This window comes from Perca fluviatilis, chromosome 18 (genome assembly GCF_010015445.1).
Source record: "Perca fluviatilis chromosome 18, GENO_Pfluv_1.0, whole genome shotgun sequence".
Taxonomy (NCBI): Eukaryota; Metazoa; Chordata; class Actinopteri; order Perciformes; family Percidae; genus Perca; species Perca fluviatilis.
The window spans coordinates 3,718,104-3,739,901 of NC_053129.1; the positions used below are offsets into that span (position 1 = coordinate 3,718,104).

Below are 21,798 nucleotides of genomic sequence, written 5' to 3' on the forward strand. Positions count from 1 at the left end.
CATCATGAGGACAGGTCACGTTTTCATCATGAGGACAGGTCACGTTTTCAGCATGAGGACAGGTCACGTTTTCATCATGAGGACAAGTCACGTTTTCAGCATGTGGACAGGTCACGCGTTTTCATCATGAGGACAAGTCACGTTTTCATCATGAGGACAGGTCACGTTTCATGGAGGACAGGTCACGTTTTCAGCATGAGGACAGGTCACGTTTTCATCATGAGGACAGGTCACGTTTTCATCATGAGGACAGGTCACGTTTTCATGAGGACAGGTCACGTTTTATCATGAGGACAGGTCACGTTTTCATCATGAGGACAGGTCACGTTTTTCATCATGAGGACAAGTCACGTGCCAGCATGTGGACAGGTCACGTTTTCATCATGAGGACAGGTCACGTTTTCAGCATGAGGACAGGTCACGTTTTCAGCATGAGGACAGGTCACGTTTTCATCATGAGGACAGGTCACGTTTTCATCATGAGGACAGGTCACGTTTTCATCATGAGGACAGGTCACGTTTTCATCATGAGGACAGGTCACGTTTTCATCATGAGGACAGGTCACGTTTTCATCATGAGGACAGGTCACGTTTTCAGCATGAGGACAGGTCACGTTTTCAGCATGAGGACAGGTCACGTTTTCAGCATGAGGACAGGTCACGTTTTCAGCATGAGGACAGGTCACGTTTTCAGCATGAGGACAGGTCACGTTTTCAGCATGAGGACAGGTCACGTTTTCAGCATGAGGACAAGTCACGTTTTCAGCATGAGGACAGGTCACGTTTTCAGCATGAGGACAGGTCACGTTTTCAGCATGAGGACAGGTCACGTTTTCATCATGAGGACAGGTCACGTTTTCATCATGAGGACAGGTCACGTTTTCAGCATGAGGACAAGTCACGTTTTCAGCATGAGGACAGGTCACGTTTTCAGCATGAGGACAGGTCACGTTTTCAGCATGAGGACAGGTCACGTTTTCAGCATGAGGACAGGTCACGTTTTCAGCATGAGGACAGGTCACGTTTTCAGCATGAGGACAGGTCACGTTTTCAGCATGAGGACAGGTCACGTTTTCAGCATGAGGACAGGTCACGTTTTCAGCATGAGGACAGGTCACGTGTACCACGCAGCGACACAAACGTAAACAACAATGGAGGGAGGAGAGAGATGTGCGCTTTCTAACTGGAAATACAGTCCCTATTTTGAGTTTGTGTCAGCTAAAGACGGCAGTATTAAGGTTTGTTGTACACTCTGTGCTGGTGGCGACAAAGTGCTATCTAGCTACAAAAACACTACGTCAAATTTGAAGAAACATTTGGAGTCGCAGCGCTGCAGTCAAACTTACAGAGCAAGTCCCAGCAGGTGGTGCGAAGCAGAGAGAAGGAGGTCCCCCACATCGGTGCAAAACCAGTAAGTGGGGGAGAGTTGAAGAAGTTGGTCGGGCAGTAGGCCTATGTTGTAGAGGAAATGCTGCTCTTAAACACGGTTGACTCGCTCTCTTTCGTGCCATAATAAACCAGATCCTACTACTGGCAACACCGAGCTGCCTCACAGTAAACCGGTTGTCATTTTTATGTTGAGGCTGTGGGGGGGGTTGTCGGCAGTTGCTGAATGTAACTAATAAAGTAACTTGTAATCTAACTTCGTTACTTTTAAAATCAAGTAATCTGTAAAGTAACTAAGTTACTTTTTCAAAGTTCCTGTGGCAACACTGTTGGTTGCACATTAAGAAGTCACAACAAACAAAGCCAAGGTTGAGTTGATTGAACTTACAGCACAACAGCAAGGCATAAGATCTGAGTGATGCGCAACAACCAAGGTAGCACTGCCATGAAGTTCAAAGTCATTGCTGTCTCTGAGGAACAAAATGGATCAGCTCACCAGGGCAAACCAAACACCAATGATGTGTAGAGGGCCTTGGTGTTAGCTACACTGCAGACCTCAGTGTTGTTGCTGTATGCACTTTAATGCAACGCACAAAGAGTGACGTACAGTTACCTAATGTAGAAAGTTTTCCTGATGTGGCAGGCGGCGACATCGCCGAGCTGATGCTGGACTTCATTGAGTGGCTGACCCAGCAGGACTTTGGCTGCCGCTGCATCCTGAGCGTCAGAGACGTCCTGTCGTGGGTGTACTTCCTCAACACAGTGTGCGAGCGGGACGAGGACGGCTTCATGACCATGGGAGCCTTGGACGATGAAGAAGAGGCAGAGTGGGACCTCAGACTGGACACAGTTACCGCCTTCATCCACGCTGCATGTCTGGTCTATGTAGACGGCATCGGCTCCGGTGAGCTGACAGCTGATGTTTAGTTCCACTGAGAGTCTGTCTCCCAATGGTGGTGTTTAAGAAATGTGATTGGGGTTCCCTTTTCCTGCAGGAACCACAGTGTCGTCTGCAGACAGCGCCCTCCTGGCCCGCAGGCTGTGCCTGGGCTACCTGCAGCAGCGGCTGAGCAAGATGACCAAGCTGGACCAGGAGATGCTGGATGCCCTCAGAGTGTATGACAGCGGACTGTCGCGGGAACCCCAGTGGGGCGAAGACTTCTTCGGCATTGACCCCTTCTACATTGCTTTAGGTACGAACCTTACTGATTCCTAACCTATTCATATGATGGTGTGTTCATGTCCTATATGTTGAAATGTTTTATATCAACACATTCCTTGCATAGAGCTGCATCTACTGGCTAACTGTATGCCCCGCCTACATCTGCCTGTAAAAGTTTTTCACCATTTCCCAAGTGTTTTTTTTTGTTTTGTTTTTTTACTCATGGAGACCTGATCAGTGACAGATTCTTATCATTGTACTTTTACCTTTTTCCTATTATCTCAGGATCACATTGTTCAAATGTCCCCCAAATATCAACACAATTGTTATGCAGATCCACTACATCCTCAAGTATTGTCCTAACAAATTATAAAACTTTCCTTTCAGTTTAGTGGATAGGTTGACATTTTTTTAAGTCTGTCTTAAAGCAATTGTCTTGTGCTCACATGTACATTGGAACAATCTTGCTGTAATCATTCCTCCTGTTCATACTGGCCGTCAAAAGATCCCGTCCTAATGTGATTTCAGTGAAAGAGATGGGGGACAAAGTCCACAAAAAGACCAAAGACATATTCCAAAGTTTATCTGACTTCACTTGATTTGTGTAACTCAGACCGTTAAAGCCTCACATTAACTTCAGATACACTTTGGAATAAATGTTTGCACAGAACGAGGACTGTGGATTTGTCCCCCGTCACAGCAGTGTAAATAACAAAACTTACATCAGAATAATACCCGTTTCATTTTCTCTGCTGACCATTTTCCTTTTTCAAACGACGACAGGAACAGGTGAGAAGATTAATATCATCCTCATGTCTGTGTATTGTTGTTCATACTTGTGGAATGCTTGCTTTTTTTCAGCCCCACATCCCGCCCCGGTCATTACAAAGTTTAGTTTAGTTTATTATAGGAACCTCATCCTCACCCCCTCTTCCTGAGGTCCACATTTAAAACATACATAAAACATTAGAGTCTACATAAAAAGACTCCAGTCTTCATGGAAACTAAAGCTGGTTATTCCATAGTTCTTTAGTAATGTTTACGGGCTCTTTCCTCCTTGTGTCCACCCAGGGCCTGACACTGAGAGCCGGGACCTGTCAGACTACGCTATGGCAGCGGGCACCACCGCCGTGAACGCCCAGAGGCTCCTGCGGGCGCTGAAGCTGCAGAGGCCGGTGCTGCTGGAGGGCTCCCCTGGTGTGGGGAAGACCAGTCTGGTGGCCGCGCTGGCCAAAGCTTCTGGGAATCATCTGGTGCGAATCAACCTGTCAGAGCAAACCGTAAGCCTTTTTTATTTAATAATGCTCCTGAATGAACTCCAATACCACCTGGCTCCAACGCTGATCACGTGCACTCTCTGGCAGGATGTCACTGATTTGTTTGGAACAGATCTCCCGGTGGAGGGGGGGAAGGGAGGAGAGTTTGCGTGGCGCGACGGCCCCCTTCTGGCTGCTCTGAAGGCAGGCCACTGGGTGGTCCTGGACGAGGTGAGGAACGCCGTTTGTACACTTTTTATGGCTCAAAGCCTGCTTTTGTTTGCAAACCCTCAGAAAGCCGATTGTAATGTAATGTTGAACTAAGGGTGTACTCACACTTGGCCCAGTTGCCTTGAACTGTGCCCGAGCACGATGGTCCCCCTCCCCACTCCACTGCTGGCCTGCACTCACACTGCAGTAAAACAATCAGGGCCAGAGCACGCTATCGTCAGTACATTGCAGGACTTGCTGACTGTAATTCCCATTCATCTGTAAGGTAAGAACCAGACCCAGGCATGTTTAGTGATCACGTGCCTGAGTCCAACCGAACCGTGGCCGGGCATGCTTGAAATGGTTCGGGGTAGCGAGGGTCCAATGTGCTCACACACGGTTTAACTGGGCTTAACTGGGCCAAGTGTGAGTTCGCCCTCATTTGCGATATGAAAGTGACTGTGGCCCCCCGCTGCCAGCTAAACCTGGCCTCCCAGTCGGTGTTGGAGGGGCTGAATGCCTGCTTCGACCACCGAGCAGAGATCTACATTCCTGAACTGGGGATGAGCTTCCAGGTCCAGCAGGAGAAGACCAAGATCTTTGGCTGCCAGAACCCCTTCACGCAAGGTGGCGGGCGTAAGGGACTGCCCAAATCCTTCCTCAACAGATTCACTCAGGTCTGCAGCAGCCGACACGATCATACAAACCTTTATATCACATTTACTTAGTGCTTATTCATTGTTTGAAATATTTTTCTTCTTTTGTTATCCATTTATGTAGTTAATAATTGAATTTCAGAGTGCAGTATTGTAATAGTGCTTGGACAGTTTCTTGGTTTATTTAAACTTCATTTCAGCAGCAAAGAATCTGCTGAGGTCAGATGGGAAAAGATGTGTAGTTTTAGAAAGAATGTCTTTGTGTGAGCTGACCATTGATATACATCTATGCACAAAAGCTGATAGACAACCACAGGATTTGGTCATTTTTCTGAGTATTATTCAATGGGTCAAAACCTTAATCGAGCCCATAGATTGCGTTGCAATGGTTTCCCAGATGTACCATTGCTGCTGCCGCCCTCCTCGACTCTCTGAGAAGAGAAAACACCTGAATCTTATCTCTGAGCAGAGCCATCACTTTAATTAAACTGGGTTTACCCCTGTGTTCTCAGGTGTTTGTGGACCAACTCACGAGCAAAGACATGGAGTTCATAGGAGACTCCATTTTTACCAGCATCGATAAGGAAATCATCGCTAAAATGGTGGAGTTCAGTAACCGGGTACGTTTCTCTTCCCTTACTTGTATTACTTCTGACTGAGAGGCTGTCTCTGCTGTGCCGGTCCAGCAGCAGGCAGAGGGTAAGATGTTTAAAGCTGTGAGTGAGTCGGTGCTCTGCCTCCAACAGCTTGTCCAGGAGGTGAGTGTGGAGCGCCGCTGGGGCCAGAGAGGAAGTCCCTGGGAGTTCAACCTGCGTGACCTGTTCCGCTGGTGTCAGCTGATGCAGGCAGACCAGTCCCCAGGGTTTTACAACCCAGGCCAGCACGTGGCCCTGGTGTACGCTGACAGGATGAGGGCCGAGGCTGACAAGGCTCAGGTACACCATTTCTTCAGCTCTGCTTATACACAAGAAACGTTCAAGAAATCATCATGAAAGGATTGGTCTCACTCTAAGATGATGTTTGACAAACCCTCTGATAGTGATATCGGATGTTTGTTGATAGTATACAGCATTTAAGACTCTTTAATTGTGCCGGCCAGTTCTCTGAGTGGCTTTGACTACACAATCTGGTCGTGGTTTAAATGTCTGGGACAAACTACAGGTCCCTCAGAATCAGTTGGTCAGGGTTATGTTGGGTTTGAACAGCTCGACTCGTAATCCTTGCAGGATAGAGCCGTACAACTGTAACTCGGTGCAGTACCTAATATTTCTAACGAGAGTCTCCGAGTACCTGAGAGACGACGTCCGTCATGTCCTCCACTCTACAGCTACAGTAGTGTTTCAGAATCATGCTTGCTGAGGTTTAATACCCACATGGGTACTTTTTCCTTAATATTAGGTACTGTGTCCGTTTAAAAAATAATAATAAAATAAACACCACCGTGTTTTTGCTGCGTTATGCAAACTCTGATTAGTGCATTCACGCATTGAGCCAAGATGTTTCATTCAATCAGTTCTCTGCATTCAGTGACCACCCTCAATCAAAACCAAGTATTTCCTGACCTGTTTGGGAAGTCTTTTTCCTCTGTTGAGTCTGTGAACCCCCTGCTGTCCCACAGGTTCTGTCCGTGTTCAGGAAGGTGTTTGGGGAGGACTTTGAGCCTTACACCGGCTCCAGACAGTTCCACATCACTCCACTCAACCTGCAGGTTTGTCAGCAACAATATATAATCATATATTACAAAGGCAAATGTTTTAAATTGTACGGACAAAGTTAAGGATTTCCTCTCCCATGGTAGGTGGGCTTCTCGGTCCTGCAGCGCAGCGGCGGAGCCCCTGTGGCCCTGGACCCCCCACTGTCCATCACACACCAGGCGCTGCGGCCCCTGGAGTCCCTGATGAAGTGTGTGGAGATGGGCTGGATGACCATACTGGTGGGCCCCACAGCCAGCGCAAAGACCAGCCTGGCGCGGCTGCTGGCTCTGCTGACGGGACACCGGCTCCGGGTCATGGCCATGAACAGCGCCATGGACACCACAGAGCTGCTGGGGGGCTTCGAACAGGTAGCCAGGAACTCCCAGGCCTCTCTTTGCTAGAGTTTCGTTGTCTGGAAACATCAGACTGCATCACACATCACTCTTTTCTCCATTCCAGGTTGATATCATGCGGCCATGGCAACAAGTGCTGGAAAGCGTGGACTACATAGTTGCCATGGTAATAAGGCGTGGCCTGATGTCACTGGATGTCGGCATCCAGGACACAGAGTTCCTGCTGCAGACGTGGGGTCTGTTCTGCCACTGGCTGAAGGAGGAGGGCCTGCAGAGAGGCGGGGGGAGCATCAACTCTGAGGCACTGAACAAGCTGGAGGTCATCATCCTCCTCCTACAGAAACTCAACACCAAGCTCAAAGTCTTCACTGGTAACAGATCACTCCTGCATACTGCCGGCTAGTTTCCTTCTCTTGTAAGTATGAGCATGTGTTCCCAGAGCTGTAACATGCTTGTGTGTGTCCTCCAGACATGTCCAAACTGCAGACGGACTTCACGCTGCTGAAGGAGCGCCTGGCTCAGCTGGAGGACGGCTGGACAAACGGAGGCTTCGAGTGGTTGGACGGGATGCTGGTCCAGGCCCTGCAGGCCGGGGACTGGCTGCTCATGGACAATGTTAACTTCTGCAGGTGAGCAGAAGTGCTGCATCCTCTGTGTATTTGTGTGCTTGTTGGTTTATCTGTAAAAACATTTTTCACATGGGATTTGGAAATAATAATGGCCACATCAGTGGGCTGTTTCACAGAGGCAACAAAGACCACACACATCATAAAAAGTCAGGGCCAGAGGGCCGTGCAGAGAGAACTATTCAGAAAGCGTATGCAGCAACTTGTTTGGCCTACAGTATAATGGAATTGATATTTTTACCGTTGTGTTTGGATAGCTTGTCGTGCATCTTATTTTAGGATTCTTATAGGGGATAAAATCAGATTTAGCTTTTGTCTTCAACAAAGCAAAACAAAAGGCCATTGCTAGAAATGTAAGCTCATTGGACAGATATTGAAAATGAGAAACAATAGGAGATGAGATATGCAGATGAAGAGAAATCTCATGGGATCAACAACTTAAAGGTGCTGTAGGTAGGATTGTGAAGATCCAGGACTGTGAAGATCCAGCCCAAAATGGTCTCCTAAGCCCCTCCCCCACAAGGGAAAATGAATGCGTGCGCATTAGCAGTGATTGACCTGCAGTTAGACCCCCCCCCATCCGGCCCTGATTGGTGCATCTGAACAGGGAGCTGTGGATTTTAGCAAATCACGCAACAGGCTGTAGGTGGAGCCAGAGGAGCTGGATTTTTTTTTTTTTTTTACTGCACCTTTAAGTCAGGTCTGAAAAAAAAGGTCAGAATATTTAGTGACTTGTACTGATCCTGTATCATGTGCTCAGTGCGTCTGTCCTGGATCGCCTCAACGCTCTGCTGGAGCCCGGCGGATCTCTCACCATCAACGAACGCGGCGTCATAGACGGGAAGACCCCCAAAATCAGCCCACATCCTAACTTCAGGTACAGTAGCATGCAGTGTTCAAGCCTGGTCACCTTTTGTTGAAGTCATTGCAGACGTCTATGCTCAGCTGATGTGTGGGCTTTGCAGGCTGTTCCTGACCATGGACCCCGTGCATGGCGAGCTCTCCAGAGCCATGAGGAACAGAGGGGTGGAGGTGTACATCCCAGGGGAACATGAGGGGGTCTGCTGGGACACACTGGACCTGAAGACCCTTCTTCACACTGCCGGGGTGACTGGAGACTGTGTGTGTGATCTGCTGATTGAAATACATAAAAGCATCAAATCTGCCATTTGGGGTAAGCATTGACAACGAACAAGTATTCGGTCGGTCGGTCGGTCGGTCGGTCGGTCGGTCGCTAAAAGAAGGGTTCTATCTCTCAGATTCGCCCGCCTCATCAGTGGCCTCCCTGCTCCATGCTGCGTCACTGCTGTCCTGCCAGCTGCAGCGAGGTGTAGATCTACCCAGCGCCCTGCAGCACGCCTGCGGAGAGGCCTACTCACTCTGCCAACGCACCACCGCCAGCCTCAAGGTAGCAAAGCCACTGCAAATATTTCCTTGTCCTCTCCTCGGTCTCACTGCCGGTTGTTATCAGAGGGCCTCCTTTGCGCTCTCTGTCTCTCACGCTCTCTATCTCTCTGTTATGAACTTGCTTGATTTGAGCTACCCGTAATGTTATGTTATATATATATATATATATATATATATATATATATATATATATATATATAATCCATAAATGAGTTGCTTGAATCCAGCTGACTCTTAGTGACAGCTAGGAGAATATAACCCATTTCCTGTGTCTTGGCCTCCCTTTTCTGGCTCCATGTGGTGTTTAGAGCCTGCTAATAACTTGTGTTCTACTTTAGACATGCTGAGCTCCCACAATGCACTATGTTAGCAGGGGTGACCAGGCCTTTTCAGCAGTGGACTCCTTGCTGGAGCATCTCAAACATCAAGCAATCCTCAGCATAAATCACTCTTTAACCAGAAGGACTTTTTCTAATTTTACCAGCCATTTTTACATTGTCCGCTTTTAACTCCTTCTTTCCAGTGTTTTTTACATTTTTATTTATGGATTACATGACAAGGTTTGGTCAGCCAGATAATAAATCCTTATGTTTTTGACTTTTCACATTCATGCTCCCCAGAGGATGAATAAACATGGGTGCATTGTTTTCCCTCCAGCACGCCCAGCAGCTAATAGAGCAGCACTTGGCCATCCTGGACACGGAGGACTGGGGCAGTGGGCTACTGTGTGCTGGAGTGTGGCCTGACGGCTTCCCCTCTGCCCTCCTCTCCACCGAGGATTCCTGCTTCTCCGCTGTCCTCCGAGATGGACAGGTCCTCTCGTTTTGCCTCAACACCCTCAGCCTGCAGGGCAAGCGGTAAGGACGGGACAACACCATCACATGAGTCTGCAGTGGACATAACTACCTGTGCAAATTTATTCTGAAGGACTAGGAAAAGGGTATTAAGGGAAATGAAGCTGTACCTGATTGAAATACTACAAAGCACCTGAAGTGGCAGTTGAAACCAAATTAGTTAAGTTTCAACATAAGTGTGAATACTGAATGAAATTGAAGTATTGTTTCATGTGAAGATACTGGAGATTCAGTCCTGGATCAAGCACTGAAAGGAATTGAGGTGTAAGGGATAGATTCAGCTGAAGGTGTCAGTTCAAGTGTATGAACTGAACGGTGGTACTTGTAATGTCAGCTGAAGGTTTGTAGTCAGTCTAACTGTAAGCTTTGCCTATAGTGGATGTGTCCCTTTAAGTGTAATTACTCAAAGCAGATGTTCTCTAAGTGAAAGAGATAGTAGTGGAAGTGTCAGTTTTAACGGTCAGTTAAATTAAAGTCATAAAGTTTAATACTTTAGGAAATAATTACACTAGCTGTGTTGTCCACAGGAATCGGCCCCTGAGTCTGAGTGACCTGCAGAGGGCGTTGCAGAGCAGTGGTGTCCATGAAGGCCTGGTGTTCTCTGGAGGAGTGGTGGATCTAGCTGAAGGAGACACTCTGAGGCTGATCCCCACAGCAGTGAGACTGCTCACAGAGAGGGCCTCTCACGGAGACTGGATCCTCCGCAGCAGCTGGCTCTCATACCTGGGCAGGAGCTACAAATATGTCCCTGGTGTGTTACTACACACACACACACACACACACACACACACACACACACACACACACACACACACACACACACACACACACACACACACACAAAACAAGTTATCCATGTGCAATGATAGTAGATTTCTTTGGACAGAATTCAAGGTACAGGTTTTTGATCACTAGCCAGTAATCCTTCAGTACAGAGGCATCTGTGTTCTACAGTTTATATTGTAATCACACAGCAGAAATGAAAATGGGAATTTTCTTTTGTCGAGAGTGTCCAGCACTATGCAGTGCTTAGGATCCTGAAGCAGGGTTTTTGTTCTCTTCCAGACCCGGCTCTGGTCCAGGTGGAGGCAGGAAACCGGGCTCTGAAGGCTGTGTTTGGGAGCAAACTTGCTGCCAAGGGCAAGTCCCTAGCAGAGCTGCTCCAGCCTCACAGCAAAGGTAAAGTTGTTCTGCTGCATCTGCAGTCCCTGACCAGAATGTTGTAATCACAACCTGCAAATAGAATAGAATTCTAAGTTAATACAATCATCAAGGTGAAGTCATGCAGGTGAAGGTGTCTGGGACTTGTCAGCGATGTCCATGATGTTTTTCCCACTTCATGCTAAAGCTGATCATGATTTCAGTGCAGAACATTCCATGCCTTTCTATCAGACATATGACCTGTGTTAGAAGGTACTGCTCCCATCTTCATGAGTATTAACTGCTGTGTGTTACATTGCCAGATGAATACAGGATTCTGGTGGACATGCGATGGAACAAGCAGTACCTGGATATTTTAGCTAACAAGTGCAGCTTTGAGGACGAGGAGAGATACACGGAGTTCCTGGAGGCACTGAACGCAGTTGCTAACCGGTACGGTGGGAAGATGCCTGTCAGCCTTTATGCTGCCATGTGCACAACTCTGGCATGGAAAAAGTCTTTAAAGAAGTCAGCATATGTACATTTGCAAGTGGAAGGCAAACAACTCAAGCGCAACACACAATATGCTAAGAATTTGAAGTGTGAATGTATTGTTGTTTTAAAATATCTAAAATTAGTTGTTCTTTTCCATGTACAGTGATCTTGTATGAAGCATAAATTAAAGGTAAATAATTGCTTCCAGGCACAGAGTGCTAATGATGTGACTGTGTTTGTCAGGATTGTTCTGATGATGGACAGAGAGGAGAGGTCGGTCATCTGCACCTGTGCTATCAACCTGTCTGCTCAGAACTGTGCCCTGAGAATAGCCACAGCCTTCAGCAAAGGTACAGTATGCACTGCAGCATGCTGTGGATCAGCATGAACTGATGGAAGCATAACGCATGCCATAGCATCATTCTCCATACCTGACTCCCCCTTCAAACTGAGTATCCGTTACAAAATGTCTACCTCCTGAGCCGCAGCACAGTATATAACTGCCCCTCTCCCCTCAGGCACTGTGGATATTGGTCACCTGCCCCACCCAGTGCTCATGCACCTGCGCACCTTCTTTGACCTGTGGGACTTGTTCATCCTGCAGGCTATGCAGAGCGGACAGCCCACCATCTCGGACCACATCATGTTTGAGGTCAGAGCTCCCTTACTTTGTTACTGTGTCCCTGCACACCCACACTTCTCTTTTCTTACTGCTACTATTACTGCTAGCTGCTGGCGGTCCTGCACCTTTTTCCATCTGCTACTACTACACATAGCAGCTACTGCTGTCATTACTGCTTTTCTTACTGCTGCGGCTGCTACTTCCACTACTACTATAACACAGCAATACCAGTAACAGTAGCTCTACTACTGCTTGTTCAGTTGCTACTTGTACCACACTGCCTCCTCCCCTCCCCAATTCTGAAAGCATTTCCTCAGCTCCCTCTCTGTGCTGTGTTCAGATCCTGCAGCTGCTGCAGTGGCTCGACCGGTTCTGGGATGTGTGCAGCACGCTGGCGGCGGACTCTCAGGGCATCTCGGTGCTGTCTCTGCACTGGCAGTGGGTGCAGAAACACCTGATCCTCCGACTGCCCCAGCTGCTGCTGGGAGACACTGATGCCACATTCCAGTAAACACTTTTCTCTAAAATGCATAACATGAAATGAAGTCAGTCAATTAGTAATTTTTTCATTTCTTTACATGGCTCTAACATTACACAGATAGCATGAATGTAAGAGTGCAATAACACCATCTGTATATTACTAATGTCTCAGGAAATATTTAGCTAATGTATTTCCATTTCCCAACACTTGTGTCTGTGCTGTACTCCAGAGGTCAGCAGGAGCTGCAGGCGGTCTCTGCAGCCATCCAGACGGTTCTGTCCACCCCGGTGTCTGTGGCCACAGCTCTGAAGGGCATCCAGAAAACCCTTGGGAAAGCTCTGCCATTCAAGGTCTGGAGACGCTTCCTCAGCTCTTGTTTTCTGTCAAACCTAAACTATGTTTGAAACTGTTCTCCATCACATAAATACTTCCCTATATAGTGTGTTCACCTTTTTTTAGTGGTGTTCTAATTCTCTGCGGTTTGTACCCTACATGGAAATGTAACATGAAACATATATAATATACAACATTTTACTATCCTCCTGGGTGCTCGGTTTGTTTCAGGGACGGATTACAAGTCATTTTGTGTGGGTTTGTTTACATGATGCTGGGCGCGCCGGCCTTTGTCTCACAAATAACCAACGCATCTCCTGACGCAACGATGTTTTCAGTGAGCGTCTGAAATCTGGTTTGGTCGTTCCCGATATAGTTCACTGTGAATGAGGGAACACAGCTCTAGTCTCATTGTCAGGAGTTGTTTTTATGTTTCCTGTCCTACCTGCGGTCTTCTCTATCTTGCCTCATATGGTTTTTATAAGCCATTTTAGTATAATGTCTGTCATTCACAGCATGTCTGAGAAGATCTGAATTCACTTTACAAACCTCATCCATCTTGTTCTCCAGTTGGAGTCGGTGGCTGAGTGTGCGTCTCGGCTCCGGCTCCTGAGTAAAGCCCTGGATGTGAGCGATCTGAGGCTGGACGCCACCACGGGTCCCTGGAGGCAGGAGCTGGTCCGACTTCAGGGTGCCGGGCTCGGGCTGGACATCAAAGAGAGTCTGCTAGAGGCCTGGGGCCTGGTTCTGCTGGCCAACAACCAGCTGGATCCACACAAGACTGGTGAGCCTGTTACAGAAAGAGCTTTCACCTGTGGTGGCTACAGGCCCAGACAATGGCCATGTTGATCCCCATAGTGTTTTGACTTACTAACATTCTTTAGCACAAAAAGGTTTATCTTGCACACTGAACATCCAGTGGACAGTTCAACCAGCTCAAATACCAGCTCAAATTCACAACAAAAGAAGGAAGACCACAAATAGTTAAGGATTAAATTCAAACTAATTTATTTAACCACACCCATCAGGGATGCTGGCGTTCAGCCTGGTGTTAAGTTACGCTTCGACTCTTCTACTCATCATCAAACCTCAACAAAATAAATAGAGAAATGCATATGGAGCCAGGGGCCCTATCTTGCACTCAGCGCAATTGCCTTTGTACACCGACGCATGTATCGTTCCTATTTTGCACCCGACGCACAGCGGACTTTTCCCTCCACAGACGCACGTCGGTAAATTAGAGAATGTATTTGCGCTCCTGGGGGCGGTTCAGCGAAAAGAGGAGGCGTGTTCCAGCGCAAACGTTACTTTGTGCTATTCTGCAGTTTCAGAAAACAATTCCACCTCTGACCAGGAAAAACCTGGTCTAAAGTCAGTGGCGCGTTATTCAGATGCTATTTTAGGGGCGCACGCTTGGCCATGTATGTATGTAATGTAGCGTGTGCACAACGTGCATACACTTTGCTTCTCTCATCTACACGGACGCAGCAGTTCCCATTTTTGCAAACCATACATAACAACTAGGGAAAATATTACTGAAAATGTGCTTCAGGTGTTTGGAAAGGTCAGGAGGCACTTTACAGTACAGTCCTCAAAAAGTCCCAGCATTCTTTGTGGCTTGTTGTGTTTTACACATTTCCATGAATCATGGATGTGTTGATGACATAAATGAGGAAATATTAGAGGACTTAAGGAGACGTGATGTTGAATTACGGCGGGATTGGACACTCAAGCGGAATCTGGTCCGGGAGTAATGCGCGATGCGCTCCTGGTGGAGCGGGTGGACGGAGATGGAGTGGGGGGAGGAGGAAGGGGAACAACAGGAGCAGGTGGTGCGTTTGGAGGCCCACGCTCCATGGCTGCAGCAATCCTCTCCAGACTTGAGGAGATGCGCCCGAGAGGAGCAGCAACATCGCCAACCGGCCAAGACGGCATTTATTACTTTGCCGCATCCCGGACAGCTCCCGCTGGCGTGCGCCAGGCAAATCCGCCGTCATAATATCAGTCTGCCATGGAACAAGCGCACCTGCTCTTAAAGGGAATGAGAGATGACGCTCTGATTGGTTTATTGCACGTTACGCCCAAACCACACCTAGCTACTTCAGACCAACCCATTTTAGATTTGCGTCGGGCGCAAGACTCATTTATCCCGCCGGTATCATAGCAACAGCGCCCGAGATCCGCCTACAAAGCTACTTGCGTTTGGCGTTTGATACTTGAGTTTCAGATTGGTAAAATAGGGCCCAAGGTGTGTGACACCTTTTTCTTAGTTTCAAGTTACTCTTTAACTGCACAAACTTGTCATACGTGGTTTAACTGGATGGAGGACACCTGTTCATCAGTAGGTGTTCCTCTTTATTTGCAAGTTTCATCACAGAAATGTCACCCAAGAGTTAAAAAAGAACTTCACACTGCAGTTTAAAGTCCTGCTGCCAGACATCATCAGATGAAAACAGGACACATTTCTAATAATAGCTACTTAGTATAGTTCTTATGTCAGACGGTGTTTCCCCGTGTGGAGAAGGCAGTCTATCTGCACAAGCCTGACACAACAGGGCTGGACCTCTTGGGAGTTTGCTTCATACCTACAGTAAGATTCACTGGTACATGCCACTGAAGAACTCATGTGTTTTGCACATGGTTCCTGCATGAGCCCCACCCCCACTACTTCTCTGTGATAGTAAGTAAAAACTAACAATGAAAAGCTATAGTCAAAATCTAATCAGCCATGTGGTTTGCCTCTCATGCTGCATCAGGATAAACCCTGTTGGTGGACTCCATGTGCGTAGCGCCACACTCAGGAAAAACTTGACCGTGTTAGCCCCCCCTGCTGTTCAGCTCTAAGAATACCTAAATCACCATTATACTGTTTGTCCTGTCCAGCACGTTCATAGTGCGCGATGTAATAGAGCGTTACCCTCTAAGAGAAACTCCAGTGTGATGTTAAAGAGTCAATATGTGAGTGTCCTTCTGTACCTCCCCATCAGGAGTGTTGGAGAGGTTGGTGTCGAGTGTGGAGCAGCAGCAGCGTCAGATGAAGCAGCGAGGGCTGCTGGAGCTCTGCTCCCTGCCTGAGGGTGACGAGCCCGGAGGCGGAGTCCAGCTGGCCAGACAGGAGCTGCAGCAGCTGGGCCGCCGGGCACAGCTCTGGCCCCTGATGGAGCACCTGGCTGTCCTCAACCAGCTGCGCCTCAGCACAGACCTGCTGCACCTGGCACTCTCGCCTGGGTAACACCTCCTCAACCACGCACAGATACTTGTGGGGACTGATCCTGAAACAGTTGATGGATGTGTAGTGAATTGTCCCTGTTGCTCTGCAGTGACCCGGAGGCCGAGGACAACTTACGTCCTGAACTCTCCAGACATCTGCGCTTCTGCCTCCAGTCCACAGCCATGAACGTCAGCCAGCTGCAGCCGCTCTGGTTCCTGCTCAGCAGCGACAGGGTCAGTACACCCACCTTATTCTCACTTCACTTGGATGTTTGACCTGCACTTTGCAGGATGATGCATGTGTAGAGTTTGTGGTCCAGTATGTCACCTACACAAGTGTGATGTGGAAACCTGAAGCCTCCAGGTCACCTACACTGACACAGGACTTTTCAATGAAGTAGGAGACTGTCCATTAGTTAAACTTTAGAAATGAAAAATTATTTGCATATTAAGTGATTTTGGCTTTTTCAATGAGGGAGAAAGAGGAGTCATTTCAGAATTGGTTTATGGAAAAGCGGTTAATTATTATTCAAAGCAGAATATTGTTGTCTTGTCTTAAAACATGTCTGGAGGAGATCTTTAAGTAAAAGTAAAAAACGACAAAGAGGCTGTTTCCTGGTCGAGTGCAGTGTGTACATGAAGAATTGGACCAAACGTATTTGGCACCCTAGAACATGTGAGAGTGAGCCAAACTTGAGATAAAACACTAAAACCAATAATTCAGGAGTGTCCTGGCGGCCCAGGGTCTAACCATGTAATCAAAGCATCCTCTCTCCCCCTTGGTGTTCTGTCAGCTCTCTGCTGTGAACTGTCAGATAAAATGCCTGGAAAAGACTTGTTGCTCATAATTCCCCCTGACTGTTGTCCAGCCGGCTGAGGAGCTACAGTTTGTGTGGTGTGAGCTGCTGTCTGAGGCCCTGGCTGCCCTGTGGACCTGCAGCGTGACCTCTGACCCCAACCTCTGGCTGAAATGGGACCCACTAAGTCCCAGGACCCAGCCAGCGCCAAAGCTGCACCACGGAGCAGACAACATGGTACTGACCTCCAACATCTCCTGTTGATCTCACTGTATTTAAAAGGCATTTCCTGCTGGATTAACACATGGCCTTGTTTCTTTTAGGGACCGGCCTTGCTGAGTAAAGCCGTGTGGTCGTATTGCATGCTGGGAGTGCTCTTCAGCAGTGATCCTGGAGGGGGATGGGATCCATCAGAGGCAGCCCTCCTCTCCCTGTCCCATGTCACCCTGGGGGAGTGGAAGGAGAGGATCCAGCAGCTACAGGATGTGTCTGCTGTGTTGTGGGACAATATGGCTGTCCCTGCACTGGCTGAGTTCAGGTAAATTAAAACAGAAAAAAATTTACTTAACAAGCAGTTATCAATATTGGCTTTCCTAATCCCACCCCCCCTGTGCCTCATTAGGGGCATAGACTTCCGGCTCCAGGGTGCGGTCCTGCGCCGCCAGCTTCAGAGCATGGCAGACCTGCTGCCTCCCAGTCTGCAGGAGGGCTACATGGAGAGCTGTGAGAGCCTGGTGGAGGACCCTGACCCTCTGATAGCTGCCCAGGAGATCCAGACCGTCTTTAGAGACTTCCTGCCTCAGAATGTGCTCCCTGATGGCCTGGTGGAGGCCTGCATCACCTGCCTGCAGCAGTACGTCCAGAGCAAGGTCCAAGGCTCCAACCCGCCGGCCCACTCCGGAGTGTTCTGGGTCAACATGGGCCTGCTGCAGATCAAGGTCTGGACACCACAGACCATCTTTGACCCAGCGGTGAAGAGGGCCTACAAACTCAACTACGCACAGCAGGAGGTCAGCAGCGGTTTGTTTCTGCTTTACACCACATTTTGTCTCATACTAGACTTGAACCCTTGACCTTCTGCATCTCCTTCTGTATATATTAATAAACCTCTATAAGTGTGCCTGCTCTACCAACTGAGCTAACCAGCCACAAGATGTATATATATTTAAATTACATTTTTATTTCAAAATCATTTCAAATATTCTGATAAACAGTCTATTGCTTTTGACTACCTTGGTCTCTTTTAAAAGCACACCCAGCAGGAAGTACTTACTGGTACTTGATCATAATTAACAAGGTTGACCAACATGGCTCTTAGCTAATACAATCTGTCTAAGAATTAACAAAGTTAACAAGCTACGTTTTTTATTAAAGATAGCAAACGTTTGTATATTGTATCTTGATGACGTGACAAATAAAAAGTTACATGTAGGCGCTACAACTCAAGTCACAAACAATCTTGTCTCTAGGGACCGTCAACTCCAGTATAAAATATTTCTCCATGGTTTGATACTCGGAGGAAGGTGGCCACTATCAGGAACTGATGGGATTACATTTCACTGGAATTGTAGCTTGTTTGATTTCATGTGAAAAATACAAAATTGATTGATTAGCTAGAAGCTGGTTAGAGCCAGAAATAATTTGCCTGGCGAGGCTGATGACGATGATGATGATGTCTGTTGCAGCTGGCTCTGCTGCAGGAGGAGTGGAGAGGACGCAGCCTGTCGTCCCAGCTGATGACGGGCGCAGAGCTGGAGGAGAGCAGCATCACTGACGGCTTCCAGCATCCTCGGATCAGGTCAGAACCAGCCGCAGGTCCTCATTGTTAGCAGACCATAATTTCAACAGTGTCAGTGTTATATGTTCACACATTTAAGACATTGGAATTGATTCCAAATTATACAATTCCAGAGAATCATTTAAATTCATCGTATTGATGCCTGAAAACTCTTAACAAGGGTGTGTGACTCTGATGCTCTACACCAGGGGTGTCAAACTCATTTTCACTAAGGGCCACACTGGAAAAAGAGAATCACACCAAGGGCCAGACATGTAAAGACTTTTTTGTGGCTTTTTCTGACATTTTTGTTGACATGAAGCCCTACAAAAGTCATCAAAAGAGTTCCTTAGCCGTCATAGAATTTAGCAAATCAAGCAAAACGATGATTTTTTAACGACAACCTCTTTCACAGCCTGAATATGAAAACTCTCTGCTGCTTCTGGGGAAATTTCTTCAGTCTCAGAGTTGGCAAATCTTCCAAATTCTGCTTTGAATGACACGTAATTGCATTTTAAAAAAACACTTTCCTGTGTTTTTGGTTTGGCACACAACTAGGCGGGCAAAAATTATTAATGTGAACCCAAATTGATATACGGGCTGGATCTAAATCTGCAAGGGGCCGGATTTGGCCCGCGGGCCTTGAGTTTGACACATGTGTTCTACACTATGGAGTCTTGAAACCAACAAAATTATTAGACAAGTGGAAACAGTGCGGGGTTAAAAAAAAATAAAGAGCCAGTGTGGAGAGGAGGAATGATTACAGTGGTCCACAGTTCATTTAATGTAGCGCATGGCATGTGAGCAATGTCTTAACCCTCATGCCCTCCTTAAAAAAACGTACTCTCGACACCTTTGTGGCAAAAATGTCCACGCACACAAAAACTGCTATTAAATCATCATGTATCAATATTTTTTTCTGCTTTTTTTTTCATAAATCACTTAAACAACTTGTAACCTAATCAAAACTACCAAACATTCAATCATTTTCAGGATTTTAACCCTTTAAATGTCAGTTTATTTATTTGAAGTATTTCATTTTTTATTACAAAAAAACACAACAAATGATTTTTTTTTTCCCATATAATGAATAATATCTAGATTGGGCTTTGGTGGTGATTAGAGGCTTGGATATGTCAAAGATAAGCAACAAAATTAATTTGATTGCATTAGTATTTTTTACATAGTTCCAGATACTCCCTTTGGACACCTTCGAGGCAAAAATGTACATGTCCAAAAAACTGATATTAAATCATCATATATCAATATTCTTTTCTGCTTTTTTTTCATAAATCACTTAAACAACTTCTAAATTGCTCAAAACTACCAAAAATTTAATAATTTTCTGGATTTTAACCCCTTAAATGCCACAAAGTAACAATTATTTATGAAAAACCCAACAAAACATTAATTATTTTCCATAAAATAAATCATAGGGGAATGGGGCTTTGGTGGGGATTAGAGGCTTGGATATGTCAAAGATAAGCAACAAAACTGATTTGATTGCATTACAATTTTTTATGTAATTCCAGATACTCCCTCTGGACACCTTCGAGGCAAAAATGGCCCCATTGACTTCCATTATAACCACATGTTTTGATCTCACTGCCTTTACAGTATAAAACCATGCATTCTGTAATGTCAGCATTTCATTTGGAAGAAAACTAGTCATATTTAACATTTTTACAGTATTTCACCAAATTCAACCATTTTGCCCTTGTAGGCCGATGCATGAAATTATAGTTATATTATGGAGCTGTGTGTGTGTGTGTGTGTGTGTGTGTGTGTGTGTGTGTGTGTGTGTGTGTGTGTGTGTGTGTGTGTGTGTGTGTGTGTGTGTGTGTGTGTGTGTGTGTGTGTGTGTGTGTGTGTGTGTGTGTGTGTGTGTGAGTTTACGTGAACCTGTAAGCAAGCAATGATCATTTTAGGGCTGAAAAAAGGCATCTTTTGAAGGATGCATTTCATGTGTCTTTGAAGACGTGCTTGAATAAAAACATTGTCTCCTGCATGTGCTGTAAACTGGCGCTTATCATTTCAAATGGTTTGTGGGACATGGTGGCCCTGAAGACTGGTCTCCCACTATGGACATCCCACAGGCTCCGGGTGGATTCCCCTTTGGACCGGTACACACCAGCCAGGTGTGAAGTCCCATGTATGTTCGAATCCCTTCGAGCATCCACATCACTCCATCCTGAGATTGAACGCCTCCCGTGTAGGTTTGTCATTTCCTGAATCAGCTGGATCAAGTCAAGAGTGAAGAAAAGGTCGAAAGAGGATGCCACATCATGGATTCTTGATATGGCATATCTCGTGGGCTCTGACATCATGCCGGTCGGTGCTTGAATGTTGCGCAGCGTCTCAGTATTAGATGGAGACCAGACTTGCCAATTCTTCACTGTCCATTCAATGTTAGGATGGACAGGATCTTCAGTGTCCTCTCCACTTTCAGAGGAAGGTTAGAGGCACTCACAGAGTTGGAGGACACCAGTGACCATTTTGTCAGACTCCAGAAACTTGTGTCATCTTCAGATGAGTCCTGCAGTTGGCTGGAAGATAAAGGCTCCTTCTCTTTGCTCCAGGTCTTTCTCCTTCTCTAGAGCCAGGTGCATAAACACACTAATAGTTGGTTTTGTTTACAACAAATGCAGGAGACAATGTTTTTATTCAAGCACGTCTTCAAAGACACATGAAATGCATCCTTCAAAAGAAGCCCTTTTTTCACCCAGATTTACACAAACTCTCTCTCACACACAGACACACACACACACACACACACACACACACACACACACACACACACACACACACACACACACACACACACACACACACACAGAGCTCCATAATATAACTATAATTTCATGCATCGGCCTACAAGGGCAAAATGGTTGAATTTGGTGAAATACTGTAAAAATGTCAAATATGACTAGTTTTCTTCCAAATGAAATGCTGACATTACAGAATGCATGGTTTTATACTGTAAAGGCAGTGAGATCAAAACATGTGGTTATAATGGAAGTCAATGGGGCCATTTTTGCCTCGAAGGTGTCCAGAGGGAGTATCTGGAATTACATAAAAAATACTAATGCAATCAAATCAGTTTTGTTGCTTATCTTTGACATATCCAAGCCTCTAATCACCACCAAAGCCCCATCTACATATTATTCATTATATGGGAATACAATTTCTTTTTTATAAATAATGACATACTTCAAATACATAAACTGGCATTTAAAGGGTTAAAATCCTGAAAATGATTGAATGTTTAGTGGTTTTGATTAGGTTAGAAGTTTTTTAAGTGATTTATGAAAAAAAAGCAGAAAAAAATATTGATATATG

General features: G+C 46.3%; 1 protein-coding gene across 1 annotated transcript in view; it reads left to right on the forward strand.

Annotated features, from left to right (window-relative positions):
* mdn1 (midasin AAA ATPase 1) overlaps positions 1-21,798 on the forward strand; it is an 84,631-nt gene that overhangs the window by 39,347 nt on the left and 23,486 nt on the right. Inside the window, exons 33-61 of the mRNA XM_039782301.1 lie at positions 2,030-2,290; positions 2,382-2,579; positions 3,620-3,828; positions 3,913-4,035; positions 4,494-4,691; positions 5,183-5,290; positions 5,417-5,605; positions 6,289-6,378; positions 6,469-6,732; positions 6,824-7,088; positions 7,187-7,346; positions 8,104-8,220; positions 8,309-8,517; positions 8,603-8,751; positions 9,408-9,607; positions 10,132-10,355; positions 10,670-10,783; positions 11,068-11,197; positions 11,483-11,589; positions 11,758-11,891; positions 12,202-12,368; positions 12,572-12,692; positions 13,246-13,459; positions 15,663-15,903; positions 15,996-16,119; positions 16,755-16,919; positions 17,006-17,220; positions 17,305-17,692; positions 18,368-18,480. Of these exons, the coding sequence (XP_039638235.1) occupies positions 2,030-2,290; positions 2,382-2,579; positions 3,620-3,828; positions 3,913-4,035; positions 4,494-4,691; positions 5,183-5,290; positions 5,417-5,605; positions 6,289-6,378; positions 6,469-6,732; positions 6,824-7,088; positions 7,187-7,346; positions 8,104-8,220; positions 8,309-8,517; positions 8,603-8,751; positions 9,408-9,607; positions 10,132-10,355; positions 10,670-10,783; positions 11,068-11,197; positions 11,483-11,589; positions 11,758-11,891; positions 12,202-12,368; positions 12,572-12,692; positions 13,246-13,459; positions 15,663-15,903; positions 15,996-16,119; positions 16,755-16,919; positions 17,006-17,220; positions 17,305-17,692; positions 18,368-18,480 (5,197 nt within the window). The remainder of the gene's footprint in view (positions 1-2,029; positions 2,291-2,381; positions 2,580-3,619; positions 3,829-3,912; positions 4,036-4,493; positions 4,692-5,182; positions 5,291-5,416; positions 5,606-6,288; positions 6,379-6,468; positions 6,733-6,823; positions 7,089-7,186; positions 7,347-8,103; positions 8,221-8,308; positions 8,518-8,602; positions 8,752-9,407; positions 9,608-10,131; positions 10,356-10,669; positions 10,784-11,067; positions 11,198-11,482; positions 11,590-11,757; positions 11,892-12,201; positions 12,369-12,571; positions 12,693-13,245; positions 13,460-15,662; positions 15,904-15,995; positions 16,120-16,754; positions 16,920-17,005; positions 17,221-17,304; positions 17,693-18,367; positions 18,481-21,798) is intronic.